The 23223-nt window shown below is 37.8% G+C and overlaps 1 protein-coding gene across 1 annotated transcript in view; it reads right to left on the bottom strand.

The window, feature by feature from the left end:
* Positions 1–9309: 9309 nt before the first annotated feature.
* The window catches only part of RNF182 (ring finger protein 182), a 110973-nt gene continuing 97059 nt past the window's right edge, over positions 9310–23223 (bottom strand). The window contains exon 2 of the mRNA XM_063451704.1: positions 9310–10956. Within this exon, the coding sequence (XP_063307774.1) occupies positions 9988–10791 (804 nt within the window). The 5' untranslated portion in view covers positions 10792–10956 and the 3' untranslated portion in view covers positions 9310–9987. The remainder of the gene's footprint in view (positions 10957–23223) is intronic.

The following is a 23223-nucleotide window of genomic DNA, read 5'->3' as shown; positions in this document are numbered from 1 at the left end:
TGCAAAGGTTCATATGTTAATGGAGAAGAAAATTCTTGCTCATTCTATTATTAGATATATCTGGGGCTGAGGTAAAATTAGAGCGACAAAAGGGGGAAGGAAGCCTTTAAGAGTCTTTCATTTTTAATACAATTATTTCCCTGAACTTCACATTACATACTTCATGATATTATATTGGATTTTATAGATTTGACTTTACGGAATTAAAATTCCTAAATTAGGTATTATAGAGCTATTTACCATTCGTATTAATAACTTACCTTGAGTTTAATAATGCATAAAGTCATTTGCAGCCATAATGAGCAATCTTAGAAATAGTTTGTTTTTTTACACAAATTGGGGTTTACAAGTAAGTAGCAATTCTCATGTAACATTCTACAGGTTGAGCAATTGCCATGGAAACGAATTTGCCCTGATAGCTTAGGCAGTAGACTTAATCAGTCAACTGCTATGCAGAACCCAATGTAGCTTGATAATATAATGCTGAAACTGCACCGTTAGGTAAAAAGCTCATGACAGGCATGCCATATTAGCTTTATATTATCATTATAACACACACTAGTGCTTATCTCATAGCAACAGCTTGCGTGCTGGCAGGTTTGACCAGCACCAACATGTTTATTAGTATAGATGGAGTCAGATTTCAAACTTTCTCAGTAATAAGGTAAGTTTTCAGGGTCATTGATATAGCTCTACCTTTTTCCACAGTGTTGTACAGTTTCTCATTATATTGAGCTGAAATAGCAAATATATGAATCTAAACAGAAACCAGATGAACAAGTTAAAGAAGACACTGATTAAAATGGCTTACAATACAGGAGGGTACAAAATACTAGACTTCGAGATTTGTTTTGGGCGGGTATTGTTGGGTACTTGATGCAAGACCCAAAAACAAAATCCTAAAAAGCCATGGATGGGCATGAACATTGGAGAGCTCCTGCAGCAAGCACACAGGGTGACAGGGCCCAAAATGGCCTCCTATCCAGAGGACTACTCTGAATTACATGATGACCTGTCTCTTGGAGATGAAGAAGATGACATATCAAACATACTGACTCCAGCGCCAGCACCTCCAGGTCCAAACACAAGTTTGGGCAGACCTCCAGAATTATTTTTTTAATATATGTGGCAACAGTCTAGATTTGCTTGATATGATGACTAGAGATTTAGAAAAATACTTCCCATGACTGTACACACCAACTCACCTCACTTGAACAGATGGTACAGGGGCTACAGCAGGAAGACAAAACTTATGAGAGATGCTTTGCAGCCCTGGAGGAAATAAGGAGAAGAAAAAACTTCAAGATACTGGGCATATCGGAGGATATTCCAGCGACAGAGCTGCCACATCTATTATGATGCCCTCTAGTTGCCCTAATAGTTCCAAGTCAGGCTAAAGCTGTGTGGCTGGGTGAATTCTTTCAACTCCCTAATAGTCCATGGCTCGGGCCATAGTGCCACTGGACTTTGTGGTTCATTTCCAGAATGGCAGAGATAAAGCCGCAGTGTTAGAGGCCATCAAAGAGCAATTGCCCTATAACTTTGAATCTATGTCACTTACCTTCTATAACTTTGAATCTTTGTCACTTACCTTATATGCAGACCTCTCTGGAGGTATTCTAGCGTGGCAAAAGTCACCTCTACCATTCACATGACAGACCATTCACATGATCTCAGACAACACAATATCCAGGGGCGTATTTGCCGCGAGGCAAACAAGGCATTTGCCTTGGGCGGCATTTTCCAGGGGGCGGCAAAAAAAGCCGCCCCCAAACGCCCAGGGCAAATGCCTTGTTAGCCTTGCGGCTAACAGACATCCTGGGCTGGTGGCTGCTGGGCTGGTTGCTGGGCGGGCGGGCGGCTGGCGAGGGAGCACTTCCTCTGAGCTGTCTGCTCAGCTCCCTCGCGCGCCGCAGAGTGAGGCTGGGAGCCGGAATATGACGTCATATTCCGGCTCCGCCTCCCAGCCTCACTCTGCGGCGCGCGAGGGAGCTGAGCAGACAGCTCAGAGGAAGTGCTCCCTCGCCAGCCGCCCGCCCAGCAACCAGCCCAGCAGCCCGACCGGCAGCCCCACTAGACCCCAGGGAGAGGGAGAACCCCCCCAGCATTCCCAAAGGTAAGGAGGCTGGGGGGGGTAAATTAAAAAAAAAAATGAGTTAATGTGAGTGTGTGTCTGTTAGTGAGTGTGTCTGTTTGTGAGTGTGTCTGTTAGTGTGTGTGTGTGTGTGTGTCTGTTAGTGTGTGTGTGTGTGTGTCTGTTAGTGTGTGTGTGTGTGTGTCTGTTAGTGTGTGTGAGTGTGTCTGTTAGTGTGTGTGTCTGTTAGTGTGTGTGTGTGTCTGTTAGTGAGTGTGAGAGTGTGTGTGAGTGTGTCTGACTGTGTGTGTCTGTTAGTGTGTGTGAGTGTGTCTGTTAGTGTGTGTGAGTGTGTCTGTTAGTGTGTGTGAGTTTGTCTGTTAGTGTGTGTGAGTGTGTCTGTTAGTGTGTGTGAGTGTGTCTGTTAGTGAGTGTGAGTGTGTCTGTTTGTCTGTTAGAGTGTGTGTGTGTGTGTGAGAGTGTGTCTGTTAGAGTGTGTGTGTGTGTGTCTGACTGTGTGTCTGTTAGGGTGTGTATGTCAGTGTGTGTGAGTGTGTCTGTTAGTGAGTGTGTCTGTTAGCAGCTAACAGACACACTCACACACTCACTAACAGACACACTCACACACTCACTAACAGACACACACACACTCACATACACACACTGACATACACACACTAACAGACACACTCACTAACAGACACACTCACTAACAGACACACTCACTAACAGACACACTCACTAACAGACACACTCACTAACAGACACACTCACACTCACTAACAGACACACTCACACTCACTAACAGACACACTCACACTCACTAACAGACACACTCACACTCACTAACAGACACACTCACACACAGACACACTCACACACACACACTGACAGATACGCATCCATTAGCTAACAGTTAGCTAATGGATGCGTATCTGTCAGTGTGTGTGTATTTAGAAGGCGGGGGAAGGGTTGGGTGGGGGTGGCGGGGTGAGGGGGGCGCCTGAGTTTTGTCCTGCCTAGGGCAGCACAAAACCAGGATACACCCCTGACAATATCCAAAATTGCTGGCGAATGTCTCACACTTTTGCTTGTTAAGGATGACACTAAGCATTCAGTTAGAGATCTTCAAGAAGAAATAGCTCTATTAGCAACAGTGGTACTTCCTCAGGACTCTTTTAGCCATAAAGGGCCCCCAAGCAGTCAGTTCTGTATCCCACTGATGGGATCACGTGTATGTTGCTATTTCACTCCAAGACAGTGCATACAGGACTCATATGCTGCAGTTATACTGTGAATAGTTTGTATGCTCATACAATATTTGTATTATTGCTTATAGTGGCACAACCTGTCTGCAGATTGTAAACAAAAACATACATTTAAAAAAAAGTTAGCCTTGTTCAAAAGATTTGTACCCTGTCTCAAATGTGGTGGTATGTCCTGTCATCAATCTGCTCTGGGAACAGATATTTGCTCTTTCTCAATAACCTTCTTACTCCCACTTTCCCAGTAGTGGCACTTTTGAGATTGTTTTTAGATAATCGGGGATCATCCACTAGATAACTTTTGAGATTTATTTTGGTTAATGCTCGTTCTAATTGTTTTTGGTTTTTGTTTATTTCAATAAAGCTTTTCTGGAGAGGAAATCAATACTCTGTAATTCAAAAAGGAAAATATTCAATCAATGACTCTCTTAACAGGATAACCAAGCATCATAACCAACATAGCCTGTTATAATGGTAGGCGTACTCTGGTGCTGTTCCTTGGAAGGGGGAAAACTGTATCTCCTCTTTCCCGAGTCAGACCGTCATCAGAGCATGACAACTGTGATGGTTGTCACAGACCCAGCATTTCTGGGGGGCTCCAGACTGCTCGGAAAAATACGGCTGTGCGGAGCTCGCGCAGTCCATCACGCCCATGCCTAAATTCCCAATGTGCACATATAGATAGCAATTATTGCTTTATATATATATGCCCCTGTGGGCCCCCGACTGCCTGAATTGTAAAGAGGTTCCCCAGCAAACACTGTCTTCAGTTTTCTGCAGCTCCTCTCTCCAACTCACGAGAGTTAGAAAGAGAAGCTGCTGGGAACTGAAGATGGCATTGGCTGGGCACCCTCTTCACTATACAGCAACTTACAGCCTGTCCAATGCCACCAGACCACCAGGAAGTGTAATGTCCCCCTCCCTCGCCACAGGGGTATGGAGGGAGGAATAAAATAAAATGTGTTAAAAAACATGTAAAAAACAACAACTTGTTTCCACACACTGCATCCACTACACAAACACACACTGTATATTCACTAAATACACTGCATTCACTATACACTACATCCACTACACAAACACACACTCTGCATCCACTACACAAACCGCATCCACTGCACGCTCATACTGCATTTACTACACATACCACATCCACTTCACCCACACTGCATTTGCTGCACGCACACATTGCATCCACTACGCACATTGCATTCACTCCACACACACTGTATCCTGTGGGCGGACTAAGAATGGGCCCTCTGTGCGCACTCAGGGACCCAGACCTTGAATTTCTGAGTCTCTGTCAGTCTGCTCTGAAACTGATGACACGCATGACAGAACTGCAGAAGCTGGATGACGATAAATCGTTCTTTCATTGACTGAGAGTGTAAGCTGGGTATTTTCAGCCAATGAATGACATAAAATATGGAAACTGCTCTGGCACTATTTTTAGATACCGTGTTTCCCCAAAAATAGGACCTACCCCGAAAATAAGCCCTAGCCGAATTTTCAGGGTGGGCTGCAATATAAGCCCTACCCCGAAAATAAGACCTAGGCATTTTACCTTTGCGGCCCGGCGGGACTTCCTTCTTCTATGAGGAGGGGGAGGAGCGTTGCGGGCCGCGGCATCGCGCAGCGTGATGACGACGTGCGCACGGATCTTCAGCAGAAGGATCCATTCCGGGCGGTGAGGCACCCAGTGGTGGGACTCTTTGAACTGTGAGTAGATACCGGTATTTTATGTCTGGGACTTAATTAATTAAAGGGGGGGAGGGGTGAATTAATTAAAGGGGGTGTGAATTAATTAAAGGGGGGTGGATTAATTAAAGGGAGGGTGGATTAATTAAAGGGGTGGTGGATTAATTAAAGGGGTGGTGGATTAATTAAAGGGGGTGGATTAATTAAAGGGGGTGTGTGGATTAATTGGAGGGGGGTGTGGATTAATTAGAGGGGGGTGGATTAATTAGAGGGGGTGTGGATTAATTAGAGGGGGGTGTGGATTAATTAGAGGGGGTGTGTGGATTAATTAGATGGGGTGTGTGGATTAATTAGAGGGGGTGTGTGGATTAGAGGGGGGGTGGATTAATTAGAGGGGGTGGATTAATTAGTGGGGGTGGATTTATTAAAGGGGGGTGGATTAATTAAAGGGAGGGTGGATTAATTAAAGGGGTGGTGGATTAATTAAAGGGGTGGTGGATTAATTAGAGGGGGTGGATTAATTAGAGGGAGGGTGAATTAATTAAAGGGGGGTGGATTAATTAAAGGGGGGTTGGATTAATTAAAGGGGTGGTGGATTAATTAGAGGGGTGTGTGGATTAATTAAAGGGGGTGGAATAATTAAAGGTGGTGGATTAATTAGAGGGGGTGGATTTATTAAAGAGGGGGTGTGGATTAATTAAAGGGGGTGGATTAATTAAAGGGGGGTAGATTTATTAAAGGGGGGGTGGATTAATTAGAGGGGGTGGATTAATTAAAGGGGGGGTGGATTAATTAAAGGGGGGGTTCAATGTACATACCGGTACCGTAAATAAATAAGCCCTACCCTGAAAATAAGCCCTAGTGTGTTTTGTGTGACTAAAATTAATATAAGACCCGGTCTTATTTTCGGAGAAACACGGTAGCTCTGTATGTGTAGCATTTCAAAACACTGAAGTGGTCATGGTGCTTGGAATTATCCTTTAACTATTGACATTCTGAAATATCATATCTTCTCAATTCCTCCAAGTCATTTAAGTTTGAATGGCAATTACAAATAAACACTCATAATAGCACACTAAATGAGAAATAGATACTTTATGTACATAGTGAATGTGTCAATTTAAACAATTAGCCATATTTATACATCATGTTCTACAAAGCACAACATAGACAAAGAAAGTAGAAAAGACTGTAAACAACAGTATATTCCTCTTGATCTTGAAGATTTGAACACATTAAAACTAGATGGATAAGTACAGAACCACGTTGCCCAGGCCTCTTACTCCTTGATTTAAGAGTGACACATAAATCCCAATTGTCACTTTAAAAACAGCATTTCATTGTCACAGTAAATAATAGTGGTAAAAATATACTTTACTGCAAGAAATCAGTAAATAATATACGTCAAACCTGAGACTGGCTACAGCCTGAATATAAATATTTTGTATTTTCTGATCATAATTCATGACATGGTTTTACCAAGCTGGGACAGGATTACATTATATATATAATATATATATATATATGACTATAGTCACCAGAACAACTACAGCTTATTGAATTTGTTCTGGTTAGTAGAATCATTACCTTCAGGCTTTTTGCTGTAAACACTGTCTTTTAAGAGAAAATGCAGTGTTTACATTACAGCCTAGTGATAACTTCACTGGCCACTCGTTAGATGGCTGTTAGAGATCCTTCCTGGGTCATGGCTGCCTAAAATGCATCCAAACATTCAGTGTCTCCTCCCTCTGCATGCAGAAACTGAACTTTCCTCATGGAGATTTATTGATTCAATTAATTTCTATGAGGAGATGCTGATTGGCCAGGGCTGTGTTTGAATTGTGCTGGCTCTGCCCCTGATCTGCCTCTTTGTCAGTCAGCCAATCCTATGGGGAAGCATTGTGATTAGGCTACCACTTCTGATGATGTCAGCAGGCAGTGGGCAGGTCTAAAGTAAAAAGGGACAAAATAAGCAGCTGCAGACCTGAATACAAGTAAGATTTTACTATATTTAGGGAGGCATGAGGGGACCAGGGGGCTAATGGTGGTTTTAACCCTATAGGGTCAGGAATACATGTTTGTGTTCCTGACCCTATAGTGCTCATTTAACGCTATTATATTTGTTTCCATGTCCAATTTTAACTGTTTTGGAAACTGTGGGTCAGCAAACTGTGATGAATGATTTAATTTGTGACAATATCTATTTAAAGGGACAATCCACGGCCCAGATAGTACATATACCCAAAATGGACACATGCATGCATTTCATTATGCATTTTTTCATTGGAGTAAATTTAAAAACAGCTTCCATAAGCTGCAGAGCTTTAGTCTACTGCCTTTGCAATCCTTCCCCTTCTTCTGCCAGCCCAGACTTTTTTTGTATGTGAGTAACAGGACCAGTTATGTGTTTGACAGCTAAGGAGGTGTAACAAGGTATATTTTTAAACGTGACACTTTCTAATGAAATCTGCAATTTTTGTAAAGTGAAAAAAAAAAAAGAGGACATATTCTTCACATGTAAAGCATTTCAACTAGATAAAGTGCTTTAGGTGTCCGGAGTGTCCCTTTAAATACAACAAATGCTCTATGACTTATCAATATATAAATTATAGGGGTTTTATATTAGAATATATATTCAGCCAAAGAGAGATAGGTAGTGCACAGATCAACTCTCCCATTGGCTTTGTACAGTTGTGCTACTTTTTTTAGACAAATACTTTGTAGAACTCAAAAAAAAAATAAAAATTAAGCAGTTTTATTATTATATTATTTTACCAATGGTTTTAAACACAGAAAAATACATATTTATACCATACTGTTAAGGTAACAAAGACACTAAATTTATCTATACTATTTTCTTTTTGTCATATGACTAGTTCAATCAATCATTCCTGGTAACCATGAGGCAACATTTTACACAATTAAAGAATTATTTCAGGGTAGGGCCTGAAATGCATTATTAAACAAACACTCCAAGCACCATAACCACTACTGCACACTGGCATCCCCTATTGTAATTAGTAAAAAAAAAACTTTTGTTAAGGTGTTTGGAGTGTTCCTTTAAAGATTTTCACAATGGTATATGTAGTCATTTATATGCTTTAAAGTGAGACAACAAGGTTCGGCAGCACCCTTAATAAGGCCATAAAAATACATTTTTCTATTAACATCAGTTAAGTTATGCTACAGTACCATTCTAGTACATAGGTACGGAAATGTGAGCACAAACAATATTAAACGCTATATATCTAATGGAGGCATGGTAAAAAATGATTTAACACAGTTAGAAGAACATATTTAAAGAGATATTGTTAATTTCATAAATGGTATTTTATCAAAAGGCCACTGCATGGATTCCATTAACCCTTTTAAGTGCTGCATTAATATATAAAGAGACAATGGGATAGGTCTGAGATATGTAAAATAAGATATCTAAACTTTTTGTGTCTTATTTAAGTAGATGCATTTTGCAAATATATTAAAGATATAATGAGGTCTAATTGACGCCAACTCTCTGCAAATGTCACTGTATTACTTGCAGTATGTTAATCCACATTCTCAGTTTGGCTGTTCTTTATCAGTGATGTAAACAAGTTAGCATGTATTACTGTTTCTTTAAGATCACACATTTTATGCAATTGTTTGCAAAATACAAGGGTGGAGCAAAGGGGTAAAATCAGAGTATATAAAACAGTATTGAGAGATATTTCAAATACAGACATTACCCAGAAACAAAGGGATGATTTTAAAACACATAATGCATGTTGGCTAACTTTGACAAGGGTTTTGAACTAAATTTCCCAAGATGCTCTGTGACAGTAAATGTTGGCTCTGCATCAAGGGAACTGTTGTTAGAAACCATCTGGAGGGTCATTGTTAGCTACCTGCCTTTGGAATACCCTAATAATGTATACCATTTTCCTAAGCAGCCATGTAGCATTGCCCGTCTAATTTTCCATTTAAAGGAAATAGCAACACTTATATTGCTAAGAACACAAGGGCTGCCAAACTAAAGTAATTGTCTGATTAATAAACATTCTGCAAACTGATTAAATACTAGATGTGTTAGATGGCTCCATTATCAATGTTACATATTTAATATAATATCATTCTGCATATAACTGCAAATGATAGGGGCTACAGATTTATTTTCTTTACCCAATATGATTAAAAAAAAGAATACACCCTGTATATATGAAAGTTTCCGTAATGTAATTAAATAATAGATACACAAGTATGTAAAACATCATCGACTTCTAAAAAACAAAATTCTGGCTTTAAAAATGAAGCAAGTAAATACAGTGAAATAAAATATTATTTAAGAATTACATTCTTGTGACAGCACCAGCATTTCTACAGAGTCGTTACAATCATCAGCATTTACAGCATGATACGAATTCACAGAGTCTAAGGCAGAAATGACTAAGTCTGCCAGTGCAGACATGTGTGAACTACATTTCCCATGATGCTCTTCTAGCTCTTAGTTTGGCTGAGCATCACGAGAGATACCGTACACAAATACTGGCAGTGTCAAACTTAGCCATCTCTGGCCAAGATTCATTCGGCTCCATATAATCAGAGCAAATAATCTCACTTAGTTAAATCAGGGAAGTATATTACTGTCCCTAATTCTATTCACTAACGTTAACTTGACATTGCTTAGAGAAATTACTACATTATTTTTGGACACACAAGTTTGTCTATAAACTAATTTTGTATCAGTAAAACTTGAAGTCTAGATACAAAACAACTATAAGACGTAATGAATCTAACTCTAGTATAAGAACAGCAGTACAGCTAAAACCAATGTCAGCAGAGAAACTTGCGACATATGAATCTGCATTGATTCAAATACAAAATATTAATTAAAAGTGCAATTAAATGAATCTATCGTTATAGCTGGGAAAAACAAAATCTGCAGTGTTAAGAGGGTTACTTGTTCTGTGTCAGCTATGACGTGGACATACAGTCTAGAAATTCATGGCATACGCACTGACAGAAGCCGTATACCATGAGAATAACCAGGCTTGAAGGAACAAGGCTAACAAAGACAACCCCTAGAGTTACCTTTTTTGATACGAGCAAATAGATCCCTAAGGGTAATGAACTGAAATAAAGTAAGCCTAGCAACCAAACAAACACACGCACAGAGGTTTGGCAGATCAAGGATGTGCAATTCCACACGGTCCAGTTTTGAGGCATTGAAACAGGGTCGTATGTGGAAGGCCTGTAGAATTCTACCACGGGAGTAGCATTGAGTGTAGGGGAGCTTTCTCTCTGCACCTCCATGATAGTAATAACAAGGCAGTTGGTGGAACTGTGGGATGGTGTTACAAGCGTAGACAGACGTTTTGGGGTTAGCAACAGTTCTGTAGGATTGTCAGAAGAACACTTCCCTCTTCCACCACATGCCAAATTCAGTAAGATATTATTGTCATCAGGCAGGCTGTTGACCTCATCCTCTGGCAGACGTGTCTCAAATCTGCAGAATGGACATACAATAACGCACTGCGGGGACTCCACGCAGTCAACAAGTTTGTAAAGGCATTTGGCACACACTCTGTGACAGCACCCCAGGACTTTTGGTTTTCTCTGCCTTAGATTGTAACGGTTGTAACATATCTTGCATTCAAGTTCATCAGGATTCAAGTTGGAAGATTCTGATGTATCTTCAGTAAGTTGGCCAGTCATTGTGTAGGTCAACAAGGCTTTTGTGAAGTAGCTGTGCTTGCAATTGATGAAAACAATGCTCATATAATGATTGTCCAGGTCTCTATCTCAGGAACCATTTCCCCTACACTCACAGCACTCAGAAACGCTACAGAAGAACAGATAATAATTTGGGAGTCTCTTCATTGCTTTGAAGTGCTTTTCTCTGTATCGTACTTCATCTCCGGCTGTTATCCAAAGTGGAGGATTCTGAAAAAAACAATGAAACAAAACAGAATTTCACATGGTTAGATTCATGCTTAAATAACTCTCTGTCCACTATCACAGCTGTTCAACAGGGAATTGTAACTAGACAGATTGCTAGATCATTCCAGCCAGCCCAGCACAGCCCTACGTTTCTAACATAATCACAATTGTGTTTACTCTGTAGAAATCAATGGATGGCAAATTTAGCTTGTTCTAGGTAGTAGAACTACCTCTGCCAAAAAATCTCCTGGCACTCTGACTCTGAACAATGTGTTTCTATCCAAAATTTGAACACAACAAAACATTTCCAGCATGGAGTATTAGCACAGACATTTAAAAGAGGGTAAATGTCATTATTATCACATACTTTTACCACTGACTTTATAAAAGTATTTAGTCACTTTGTACATAGCAACTACGGAGAAGAGAATAATGCATTTAGTGTTGTGTCTAGCTACTTTTTTCAAACATGGGGCAATAAAACATGGGTTTAATAAAGGCAATAAAGGCAAAATTCTCTAGTAGGGGCAAACACATAAAAAAGACTAGGGAACATAGCAGCAATACTATTTATTTATGTATACAGATGATGCCACAATATTTGAACATGCTAGTGCCCACTATAAACTGCTTGTGTTTAAAGTGTTTATCAAACTTATGCTTGATGTTTCCAGTGGCCATAAGTGGTACTGCAAGTAAAGAAAGTTTAGAATTAAAATGAAAATATGTAAATATATAATGAATTAATTAATCTATATCCCAATCGACTCTTTTAGATCAGCATGGCAGGCATATAGCCTATCTATTGCCAGCTTTTATCAGTGTTTATGACATTTGTTATCAAGGTATTTTGCCCAGGAGTGTGCATGTAACTTTTGCTATCGTTCATGTATGTAATGTCAGCTTGATGTTTTTAATTGCTCTGAGGATTTTTGTACTTATATAATGTGGTTCAAAGAAAATGTAGTATATATTTTTTTCTTTCCTTGATCTGCTTTACATGCAGACCTGATATATATATATATATATATATATATATATATATATATATATATATATATTATTGGTATTAGAAATCCTAATGTTAATGTGCTTAGGTTAGATTCCAATATTAAATATCAAGAAATAAATCAAATGGAAATCAAAATAATTGTAACATGGAATCGAGAAATCTACAACACAGTTCCCAATGATAATGCATGATAAGTAAAAATATGTAACCAGGTGCCAAGGACTGCTTGAAAAGAAGAGGACACAACAAAAAAGTATGAAGAAAGAGAGAGAGGAAATAAAAAATTGGAAAAAGGAGGGGGAGGGGAAGAAGGGAAAGATATTTGCACCTGTTTTAAACACGATTCCAATGTTGTAAACTTGCACTGAAATAATTAAACTTGTCAGTACGTTTTAATATTCAAAGAATATTGAATATTATGTTGATTTATACAATGACTAGTTCACAAACCCTTCAGTCTACACTCTCAAAGCGCGACGGCAAATAAACAAAGTGAAAAGTGGCTCTTTATTTTTCCTATATGTTCCAGCTTGCTGAAGATATATATATATATATATATATATATATATATATATATATATTTTATAAAGATGCAACATGAACATGAATAACATAAAATAATAGAAAATAAAAAAGTGACCTTACATGTATGAGAGAACTGAGATAACTATGTAACCGATGAAAGCAAAAATGTGAGAAGTAATATGAAATGAATTGTAAACATATGTGTTCATGTTTTCAGCCATTTGTACTGTTAAGATGAATAAAAAAAAAAATTGAAAGCAATATCTACTGCTTACTATATAAAAGTAGATATTACTAACTATATAAAAGTTAGACCGTGAACAAACTGATCAATATACTGACATAGTAGGATTAGCCATTTGGCATCCTTAGTTGGTGACCTGGGCCTATAGTTTAGACAGGGGCCCTGGGCCCATGAATTTGCTTGGCTCCACTCACCTTCCCTATTTGAAAAATGAACAGGTGACTCCTAGATGGTAACCTGCTGAGGGTCCTTTGAATTATTAATCCTTCCTTGGTCTCTGAGCAGTATCACTGCTCTAGAATGAGCACTTTTATTTGAGGGTAACTGCTGCCGAAGGTATTGACCACTTAATTGTATTAGTTGCAGAGGGCCACACCAGGTGCAGGCAGGTAAGAAGGCGTGCTGAAGTATTTATAATAGAATCCAAAATTTATTTATAGAAACAAAACAAAACAAAAAAACAGATTACAAGCTCAGTTGGATAATTAATAGCAATAAGAAGTCCTCTTTATAAGAACTCTTTGGGCAAGTGAGAACTTAATGTCCTGGTTCTTTGGGTTCTTTAAAATTAAAGTGATTTGTCCTCTCTTACATATATGGGAATTATGATTGATATCCTTCAGTTATTATTATATCTATTTTTAAGGCACCAGCATGTTCCACTGTACTGTACAATAATCTAAAAGAACAAATCGTTTTATATAAAATTGCCATCTAAAAATTGTTCTAAAAAGTTCATAAAAATGTCAGCAACTTAAATATCTTTTAAAAATCCACGGATACATTTTGTAGTCCACAGAAATAAGATTTTAAATTTTTATCTTTAAGAGAAAAACATTTTTTTTTGTCGAATATCTTTCAAATTATGAACACCCTGTTAAATGTTTACATTTTTTTCAGTAGGATTTCATCCTTGCTCTCACATAAGTAATAAAAATATATAATTTTAAATACTTAATATTTTTTCTTTACAGGATATCTACTTGCCCACATAATTACACATCGCCAAGATAATTTTGTCAAAGCTATGTGGACAGTGGGGCTATTGGCAATTGACTACTTAAAAGGGACAGATTTGCTGAAATCTGATTTCTAGGTAAGAAGAGGGAAAGAGTTTCTAATTAATTAAGAGTGGCTTATTTTGTCTAATTATACATATACTTATGTGTATCAGTGTGGTGAAAGCAAACAAAATACCTGTTAACCTTTTGTGTCCAGTACTAGCTCATTTTTTATTCCTGATTAATTGTTGAAACATCCATTGTGCTTTTAATCTGCAACGTTATTTTTTCTCCACACATGTAGTGTCAAGTCCTTTTCAGGAGTCACATACTGTATTTCCTTAGCTTTTTTACATACTGTATTTATTTAGCTTTTCTACATACTGCATTTTCCATTTCTCTTGAAAAATACTAAACATGTTCTCTTCTCAGCCTTCATGTCCTCCTTTAAGTTTTTGGACCTCTTTGGGCTTCTTTGTGTCCTTTCAGCTCCCCTTTCCAGTCAGTTGCCCCTATTCCTGACAATCTGTAATAATGCATGCCTATTCAAAGTCAGATATATACTGATAATGGGGTCAATTTGAATTAACCTCCCCCCGCTCCCCCCCACCCCCCCACCTCCCAAATGTCATAATATCATAATTTTTATTTAGATCATCTTTAAATTTCACTATAGGGATAAAGTTTATTTTTATTTTATTGTCCAAGTTATGCTCCCTTTTCCAGTTCATCTCAAAATGAATCACATTTTTTGAAGATGACTAATTTCAAGTCCTAAAATGGACAGTTATTACAATGTCTTAGTATATTGTATTTTTTCCTTGTCGTTAACCTGCAGTTGAGATGTTCTAAACTTCTTCTGAATGACCTTATGATGGCGTTCTTCTCATTCTGAGCAGTGCAGTGAATCACAATAACAACAATATGTGTATTGGCACAATGGGAATACTTTTTTTTAAATGGATCTCATACTTTGAAAAATGCTATAAAGCTTTGCGTTTTTCTTATTTGGATGGGAACAGGACATCTTCCATATTCAAAATAAACCCTATTTTCTGTTATCCAGAAATTAGAACTTCACATATTGTATCTCTTGCTGGTAAAATGGTTGCCACAAATGGATTAAAATTGCTCACTCATTTGTACATAATTACAGTTGGTTTTCTTTTTCTTCTTTGTAAGATTGTTCCAAAATGTTTCCTTTTTACAACATTATATGACCATTATAAAGATGGTGAGGGCAAAACTAAAAAGGATTCGGTACTATAATTTTTTTTTCTTTTACTGATATTTTTTAAAAAAAACAAAGAAATATAATCATAAAATAATGCATATTACACCGTTATTTAAAAATGAAGCACACAATTAAAAGGGGACATGCACTATTTGGATATTATTGTTTGCTTCTTAATTTTCATATTAGCAGATACATTATGATTATTATATAGCGCCAACAGCTTCTGCAGTGCTGTACGATATTATGAACAATATATAAGACAAAATATTACAAATTTTGACAGATACAATAGGTTTATGAGGACCCTGCTCAAACAAACTTACAAGCTAGAGAAGGTAGGAAACAAGCAAAATATACCTAAAAATACACAATGGAGAAAACACTCATAGGGTAATTTGTTATTTGAAGCTACTCATAGGGTAATAACATATATACAATGAGCCCCCACGGTTTAAGGCTGCACTCACAAAATGACTGAGAATTCAGGCTCGACACAAAAATGTAGTTCCCACCAGACTCCAGTATAGTATTCGGCAATTTAAGCCAGTCATGTGGAAAGAAAGTGAAAAACCATAGTGCAATATGATTTAAAATTAAAAATACACTTTAATGGTTACATTTACAATGTAGAAATGCAAAGCAAGCTCATCAGTCAAATCCTTAGTCCCTCATCCAGATGGCAGAAACACAATTGTCTGGGATAGTCAGGAACCAGGAACAGAACAAATATAAACAGCAGCAAAACACAATAAAATAAAAACTAACTCGCGTTTCATCCAGTTAGACTGGACTTCCTCAGGAGTTAAAATAAAGTGCTTTCATGTGCATGAATAAAGTGCTATAATATAGCTTTGCATTTCTATATTGTAAGTGTAATTATAATATTATGATGACATTTTTTTTAAAAATACACTTTTTCTAACTTTGACCCCCAAAATCTGTTGCGCAACTACAACCGCCACAAAAAAACACCCAAGCTAAAAAGTTTCTAAACGTTGTCCTGAGTTTAGAAATGTGCAATGTTAACATGTTCTTAGCTTTTTTGGAAAGTTATAAGGCTATAAGTACAAGTAGCACTTTGCTATTTCCAAACCATTTTTTTTTCAAAATTAACGCGTTACATTGTAACACTGATATCTGTCAGGAATCCCTGAATAACCCTTCACATGTATACATTTTTTTTAAAAAAAAAAAGACAACCTAAGGTATTCAACTTGGGGCATATTGACTCTTTTCGTGCTCTTTTTATGCCACCATTTTACCACCAATCTATGCCAAATTTAATTTTTTTTTTATAATTGATTTTTTTGACACACATAGCAATTTACGAATACATATACAGAGAACTTTAAAGGTTACTGCCAAAGAACACCCCAATATGTGTTCAGCAACATCTCCTGAGTACAGTGATACCACCCGGTATCGGGCTCTCTGTGTCGGGCTCTTTGGGGGCTAAAAGACCTTATTTGTCGGGTGCGCATTCCAGTTTTCCAACTTGGAATTTTCACAGCTGGTCATCATGCACCCATGTCCTATGTGGGACATTTTTGAAGCCGGCCAATGTAATTTACCCCCATCAAACCATATATTTATGAAAAGTAGACCCCCTAGGGTATTTCAAATGGTGGTATTTTAACACTTTCCATGCACTAATTATATCGCCAGTCTTTGTCAAACTTTTGGGTAGTCATTTTTTTGTGTTATTTTTCTCTCACATTGTACTTTAGGCATGGATTCTCAGTTCCTGTTATGTATTACTGACAAAAAACACCCCAAACACCCCAATATGTGTTCAGCAACAACATCTGAGTACAACAGTGCCCCCAATGAGCAGGTTTTATGGGTTTTTGCAAACTTACAGGGGTCAAATGTAGGGCCCTCCCCTTTTCCATGATTGCACATTGAAATTTGACATATTGGTTTGCTGTGCCTATGTTGCCTTTGAAAACCGTATAGCAGCCCAGGAATGAAAATTAACCCTACCATGGCATACCATTTGTAAAAGTAGACAACCCACAGTATTCAAAATGGGGTATGTCTAGTCTTTTGTAGTAGCCACTTAGCCACAAACGCTGGCCAAATTTAGCGTTCATATGTGTTTTTTGCATTTTTTTTACACAAAAACACCACTTTTACTGGTGATTTCATCTTCGTGATAAGTTTTACTGTTTTAAACACTCATATTTGTGTTCAGCGAAGTCTCCCGAGTATAACAATACCCCCCATGTACAGGTTTTATGGTGTTTTGAAAAGATTGGTTTGCTGGGTCTGTGTTGCCTTTTAAGACCATATGGTAGCCCAGGAATGTGAAATAACCCCATCATGGCATACATTTTTTTAAATGTAGACAACTAAGGGTATGGACGAAAGTTCCATTAGAGAACTGAAACGTTGATTCACATTGGCAGATGCCTGAATAAAAGATGTTTTTTTCCACAATATTTCTAAGTCCTTGGATTTGTATGTATGTATGTATGTAATATTTTTTACTTTTTTCACCAGCAGGGGAACTGCCTGTCAGTACACGCAGTCCCCCTGCTGGCAGCACTGTGGACACCTATTGCGGCCATGTGACCACTCTTTTAGAGTGGTCACATGGCATCTGGGGGTCCTAAATTGGAGAGTCCAGACAGTCCCCGCTAAGAGCAAGACCAATGGCAGGCGGGGGAACGGCGGCGATCGGTAAGTACATGGAGAGAGAGGGAGGGTAGGGGTTAAATTTTTTTTTTAATTATTATTTATTTAATTATTTTTTATTTATATTTATATATATTTTTTTACTTTAACTGAGTGCCTCGACCCCTCAAGGCACTCGGCACAGGCAGAGCATCGGAAGCCTGACTGATGGCTACTGATGCGCTGCCTCACTGCCGGGCTCCACATGGCTCCGGCAGTGAGGGCAGTATTGCAGCGATGCCTCAACATTGAGGCATCGCTGCATTATCATTGCTGCATTATCATGTTTGCTTCCAGCGCTCTAATTCCTTTACGGACCGTTTTTTGTTGGACGTACCTGATATGTCCATGGTCACTAAGGGATTAATCCGTTTATTATTGTTATATGTATACCTATAATATGTATTGTAGTGCAAGAAGCTATGCAATGTAAGATTAAGATAATATAAATACATGTAAATCAAAAGATTAAACAGATATATTAAGGGGAGCTGTAAGCCGGGTTGTACATCATGCTTCCAAGGAATCTCCTATACCAGGTGGCTATGAACACATCTCTAATTATATAATGAACATGAAACAAATGTGATATGAATGAAGTATGAATGGATAGGTAAATAACATGTTGTTATGGTTTTTATGCAAACCATAAACAGAGGGAATATTACATACTACATATTACACGTTCCTTTTCATATTCGGTATGGATTTCTAATAGGTTAAAAAGAACAGATGGTGATTTGCAATGCTGTACCATGTGAAGTCTGGAATGTTAGTGTATAATGAGAGGATTGAGGGTCAGGAGTCTTTATGTGTGTCATTATTTGGCCAGAGATTTAGCCAAGAGTTCTGGTGTCATTAAATTCATAAGGTTAATAAGTATGTAGGGCTTAGGAAAATACCCCTCTCTGTGTCTTTAGAGATTTCTTACCTGAAGCTGAAAGAAGCAAGGTGAATTGCTAGTGTAGGAGTCGCCTAAGAGGTTTGCCTTGACGTGGCAGGTGAGCTTACACTTAAGTGGCCACTTCACTCCAGTTATTTAAATGTGCATAGGTGATTTGGGATAGTACGCAAGTAACTTTTTTCTTTGTTTCTATTAGTAAATATTGGGACTGATGTGTACTATGGTCATTGCTGCCGCCCAGGAGTAGAGGGAGTTTGAGCCCAGGACTTTATCTTTGCATTTGCTTTTGTATTACACAGCCAAAGTAGATAAAGGACGTTCTACTACTCTTTGGTTGTTTCCCTGACTTTCCGGGCAAAGACGATTACTCTCCATCGAAGATCTCTCTCTGTAATATAGTTCAGCTGTACCATCTGTTAAGTGTTTTCGTGTGTATTGCTGTTAGCATTGTAAGTAGAATTAACTATATTTTTGTTTCTAAAGAATGTCAGAATGCATATTAATATTTATGGGTGAGATAGAAGTATATATACATGAAGATATGTACATAAAAAGACTTATTTCAATCACCCTTAACATATACATATATATCACTGTTTGTCTGTATTCTGTATAATTAGCACTGATCTGTTCACAAAGCGCTCTGGATCAGGGACCTCTTTACCCTTTGTATTAGTTGGTGAAATTTGTACAGTCATTTTCCGCAATGGCATTTTATTAATAACTAGAAAAGCTACAATTTCTGGGGAAATTGTGTGAAGTGTTCTTGCCTCCATCAGTAGTCTACAACTGGAGTGGGCGGAGTAACTGTTATTATTTATTTATATAGCACATTTAATTGCAATGTTGTTGCCCAAAGTGCTTCACAGTTACATTAAAACATACATTTATAAAAACATTAGCAGGCCCTGTCTATGACATCACTTGCTGCTGCAGCCTTGCACAGGCCAGAGTTTTTTCGCGGTTGCCATCTTCAAACGGTAGTATTTTAAAAACTATAAATTCTACAGCGAAGAGCTTTATATTGTGAGAATCACAAGACCCAGACCTACATTTTGATGCATAGTATGTCTCTGAGATATTAATAATGAAGGCACAGTCGCAGTTTAGAAATTGCCCTTCAAATGTGAGCTTTGCAGAGTGGAGTTTCAATGAATGTCAATGGACGGCGTGAGTTGCAAACAAATGGTCATATCTTGAAAACTATAAGGACTATGGCTTAGTCGTGGGTATTTTTAGTGGCAGCAGGGATAGCTGAACGTTTTGATATAAGATTTGTGTAGGTGGACCGTGGGCCTGAAAATGAGGGAGTGGTGGCAGTTTAGAAATCATGTCCTGATTTTTCAGCTTTTGCCAGCTCCCACTCTAGCTTTGCCATTCATTCCTATGGGACAAACTTCGCCACAAGAACAACGATATTCCGTGAACCATTCGGCAAAACGTTCCACAAAGTAATAGCAACGCGATCGGGAACAATCTGCACGTTTTGGTAAATTTTGGTCTATGTAGTGTAAAAACTGTGGGAGGAGTTAGGGTGGCAAATTTGGCTATAATAAGAATAATAAGAATAATAATAACTAGAAAAGCTACAATTTCTGGGGAAATTGTGTGAAGTGTTCTTGCATCCACCAGTAGTCTACAACTGGAGTCGGCGGAGTAAATGTTGTCATTTATATAGCACATTTAATTGCAACGTTGTTGCCCAAAGTGCTTCACAGTTACATTAAAACATACAGTTATAAAAACATTAGCAGGTGCAAAAGTCCCTGTCTATGACATCACGTGCTGCTGCAGCCTTGCACAGGTCAGAGTATTTTTGCGGTTGCCATCTTTAAACGGTCGTATTTTAAAAACTATAAATCCTACAGTGAAGAGCTTTATATTGTGAGAATCACAAGACCCAGACCTACATTTTGATGTATAGTATGTCTCTGCAATATTAACAATGAAGGCACAGTCTCAGTTTAGAAATTGCCTTTCAAATGTGAACTTTGCAGAGTGGAGTTTCAATGAATGTCAATGGACTGCATGAGTTGCAAACAAATGGTCATATTGTGAAAACTATCAGGACTATGGCTTAGCTGTGGACATTTCTAGTGGCAGCAGGGATAGCTGAACATTTTGATATAAGATTTGTGTAGGTGGGCCTGAAAATGAGGGAGTGGTGGCAGTTTAGAAATCATGTCCTGATTTTTCAGCTTTTGCCAGCTCCCACTCTAGCTTTGCCATTCATTCCTATGGGACAAATTTCGCCACAAGAACGACGATATTCCGAGAACCATTCGCCGAAACGTTCCACAAAGTAATAGCAATCCGATCGGGAACAATCTGCACGTTTTGGTATATTTTTGTCTATGTAGTGTAAAAACTGTGGGAGGAGTTAGGGTGGCAAATTTGGCTATAATAAGAATAAGAACTAGAAAAGCTACAATTTCTGGGGAAATTGTGAAGTGTTCTTGCCTCCACCAGTAGTCTACAACTGGAGTGGGCGGAGTAACTGTTATTATTTATTTATATAGCACATTTAATTGCAACGTTGTTGCCCAAAGTGCTTCACAGTTACATTAAAACATACAGTTATAAAAAAATTAGCAGGTGTAAAAGGCTTTGTCTATGACATCACTTGCTGCTGCAGCCTTGCACAGGTCAGAGTATTTTTGCGGTTGCCATCTTCAAACGGTTGTATTTTAAAAACTATAAATCCTACAGTGAAGAGCTTTATATTGTGAGAATCACAAGACCCAGACCTACATTTTGATGTATAGTATGTCTCTGAGATATTAACAATGAAGGCACAGTCGCAGTTTAGAAATTGCCCTTCAAATGTGAGCTTTGCAGAGTGGAGTTTCAATGAATGTCAATGGAAGGCGTGAGTTGCAAACAAATGGTCATATTGTGAAAACTATCAGGACTATGGCTTAGCCGTGGACATTTCTAGTGGCAGCAGGGATAGCTGAACGTTTTGATATAAGATTTGTGTAGGTGGGCCTGAAAATGAGGGAGTGGTGGCAGTTTAGAAATCATGTCCTGATTTTTCAGCTTTTGCCAGCTCCCACTCTAGCTTTGCCATTCATTCCTATGGGACAAATTTCGCCACAAGAACGACGATATTCCGTGAACCATTCAGCGAAACGTTCTACAAAGTAATAGCAATCCGATCGGGAACAATCTGCACGTTTTGGTATATTTTTGTCCATGTAGTGTAAAAACTGTGGGAGGAGTTAGGGTGGCAAATTTGGCTATAATAAGAATAATAAGAATAATAATAATAATATATATGTGAGATAACATTAAGTGGTCTTGCTATGCAAGAACACTTAATAATAATAATATATATGTGAGATAACATTAAGTGGTCTTGCTATGCAAGAACACTTAATAACTAGAAAAGCTACAATTTCTGGGGAAATTGTGTGGTGTTCTTGCCTCCACCAGTAGTCTACAACTAGAGTGGGCGGAGTAACTGTTAGTATTTATTTATATAGCACATTTAATTGCAATGTTGTTGCCCAAAGTGCTTCACAGTTACATTAACCCCTTAAGACCGCAGGACGTACTATGCCGTCCTTATTTTGGTGGCTCTAAAAGCCGCAGGACGGCATAGTACGTCCTGCGATCTTATGTACTTACCCGGTCGCCGGCGATCCCACGCCGGCGATCGCGGTATGGGGGACTTACCCGGGAGCCCAGGGAGTCCCCCTGCGTCCTCTTCAGCCGCCCAGGGCCATGTGATCGCGAGGTCCTTGCGAGGACCCCGCGATCACATGGACGGCATAGCCGTCCAAGGCATTGCCAGCAGGGGGAGTGCCTGTAATGACAGGTACTCCCCCTGCTGTCTGAAATACAAATAAAAAATGTTAAAACAGTGTAAAAATAAATTATATATACTTAGATCATATATATATTTATTATATATATGATCTAAGTATATATATATACACACATACACATAAATATGCATACACTGTCTACGTGTATTTTAATATTAATATATACATAATTATATATATATATTAATATCAAAATACACGTACAATGATATTGATTAAATATATATATAATTTTCATTATATATATATTTATATATAATAAAAAATAAATAAATATATAAATACGTTAAAAAAATAAATAAAAAAATAATAAAAAAATAATGAAAAAAAAAATAGATAAAAAATATATAAACATGCGTAATTTCGTTCTAACTGTATTTTAAAATTAATATATATATATTGATATCAAAATACATGTAGAACGAAATAATATATATATCTATATACATAAGTATATACGTATATATCACTATGTATATACCTATATATAAATAAAAATAATTAAAAAAAATTATATACATATATATACACACATATATATATACACACATATATATATAATAATTCTACGCATATATTTATGTAATAATTTTACATAATTAGGTCATTTTATTAATTACAATTTGCAGGACCTGCCTGCCAACCCAGGCCAAAAGTTCAGGGAATTACATTGTCTAGCACTATATTTAACTCTGTAACTTTCCAAGACACCATGAAACCTGTACATGGGGGGTACTGTTTTACTCGGAAGACTTCGCTGAACACAAATATTAGTGTTTCAAAACAGTAAAATATATTACAACGACGATATCGTCAGTGACAGTGACATTTTTTGCATTTT

The sequence above is a fragment of the Pelobates fuscus genome, chromosome 4 (genome assembly GCF_036172605.1).
Source record: "Pelobates fuscus isolate aPelFus1 chromosome 4, aPelFus1.pri, whole genome shotgun sequence".
In the NCBI taxonomy this organism is placed as follows: domain Eukaryota; kingdom Metazoa; phylum Chordata; class Amphibia; order Anura; family Pelobatidae; genus Pelobates; species Pelobates fuscus.
Note: the sequence above shows the minus strand (reverse complement) of the source record. Positions and strands in the feature narration are given on the sequence as shown.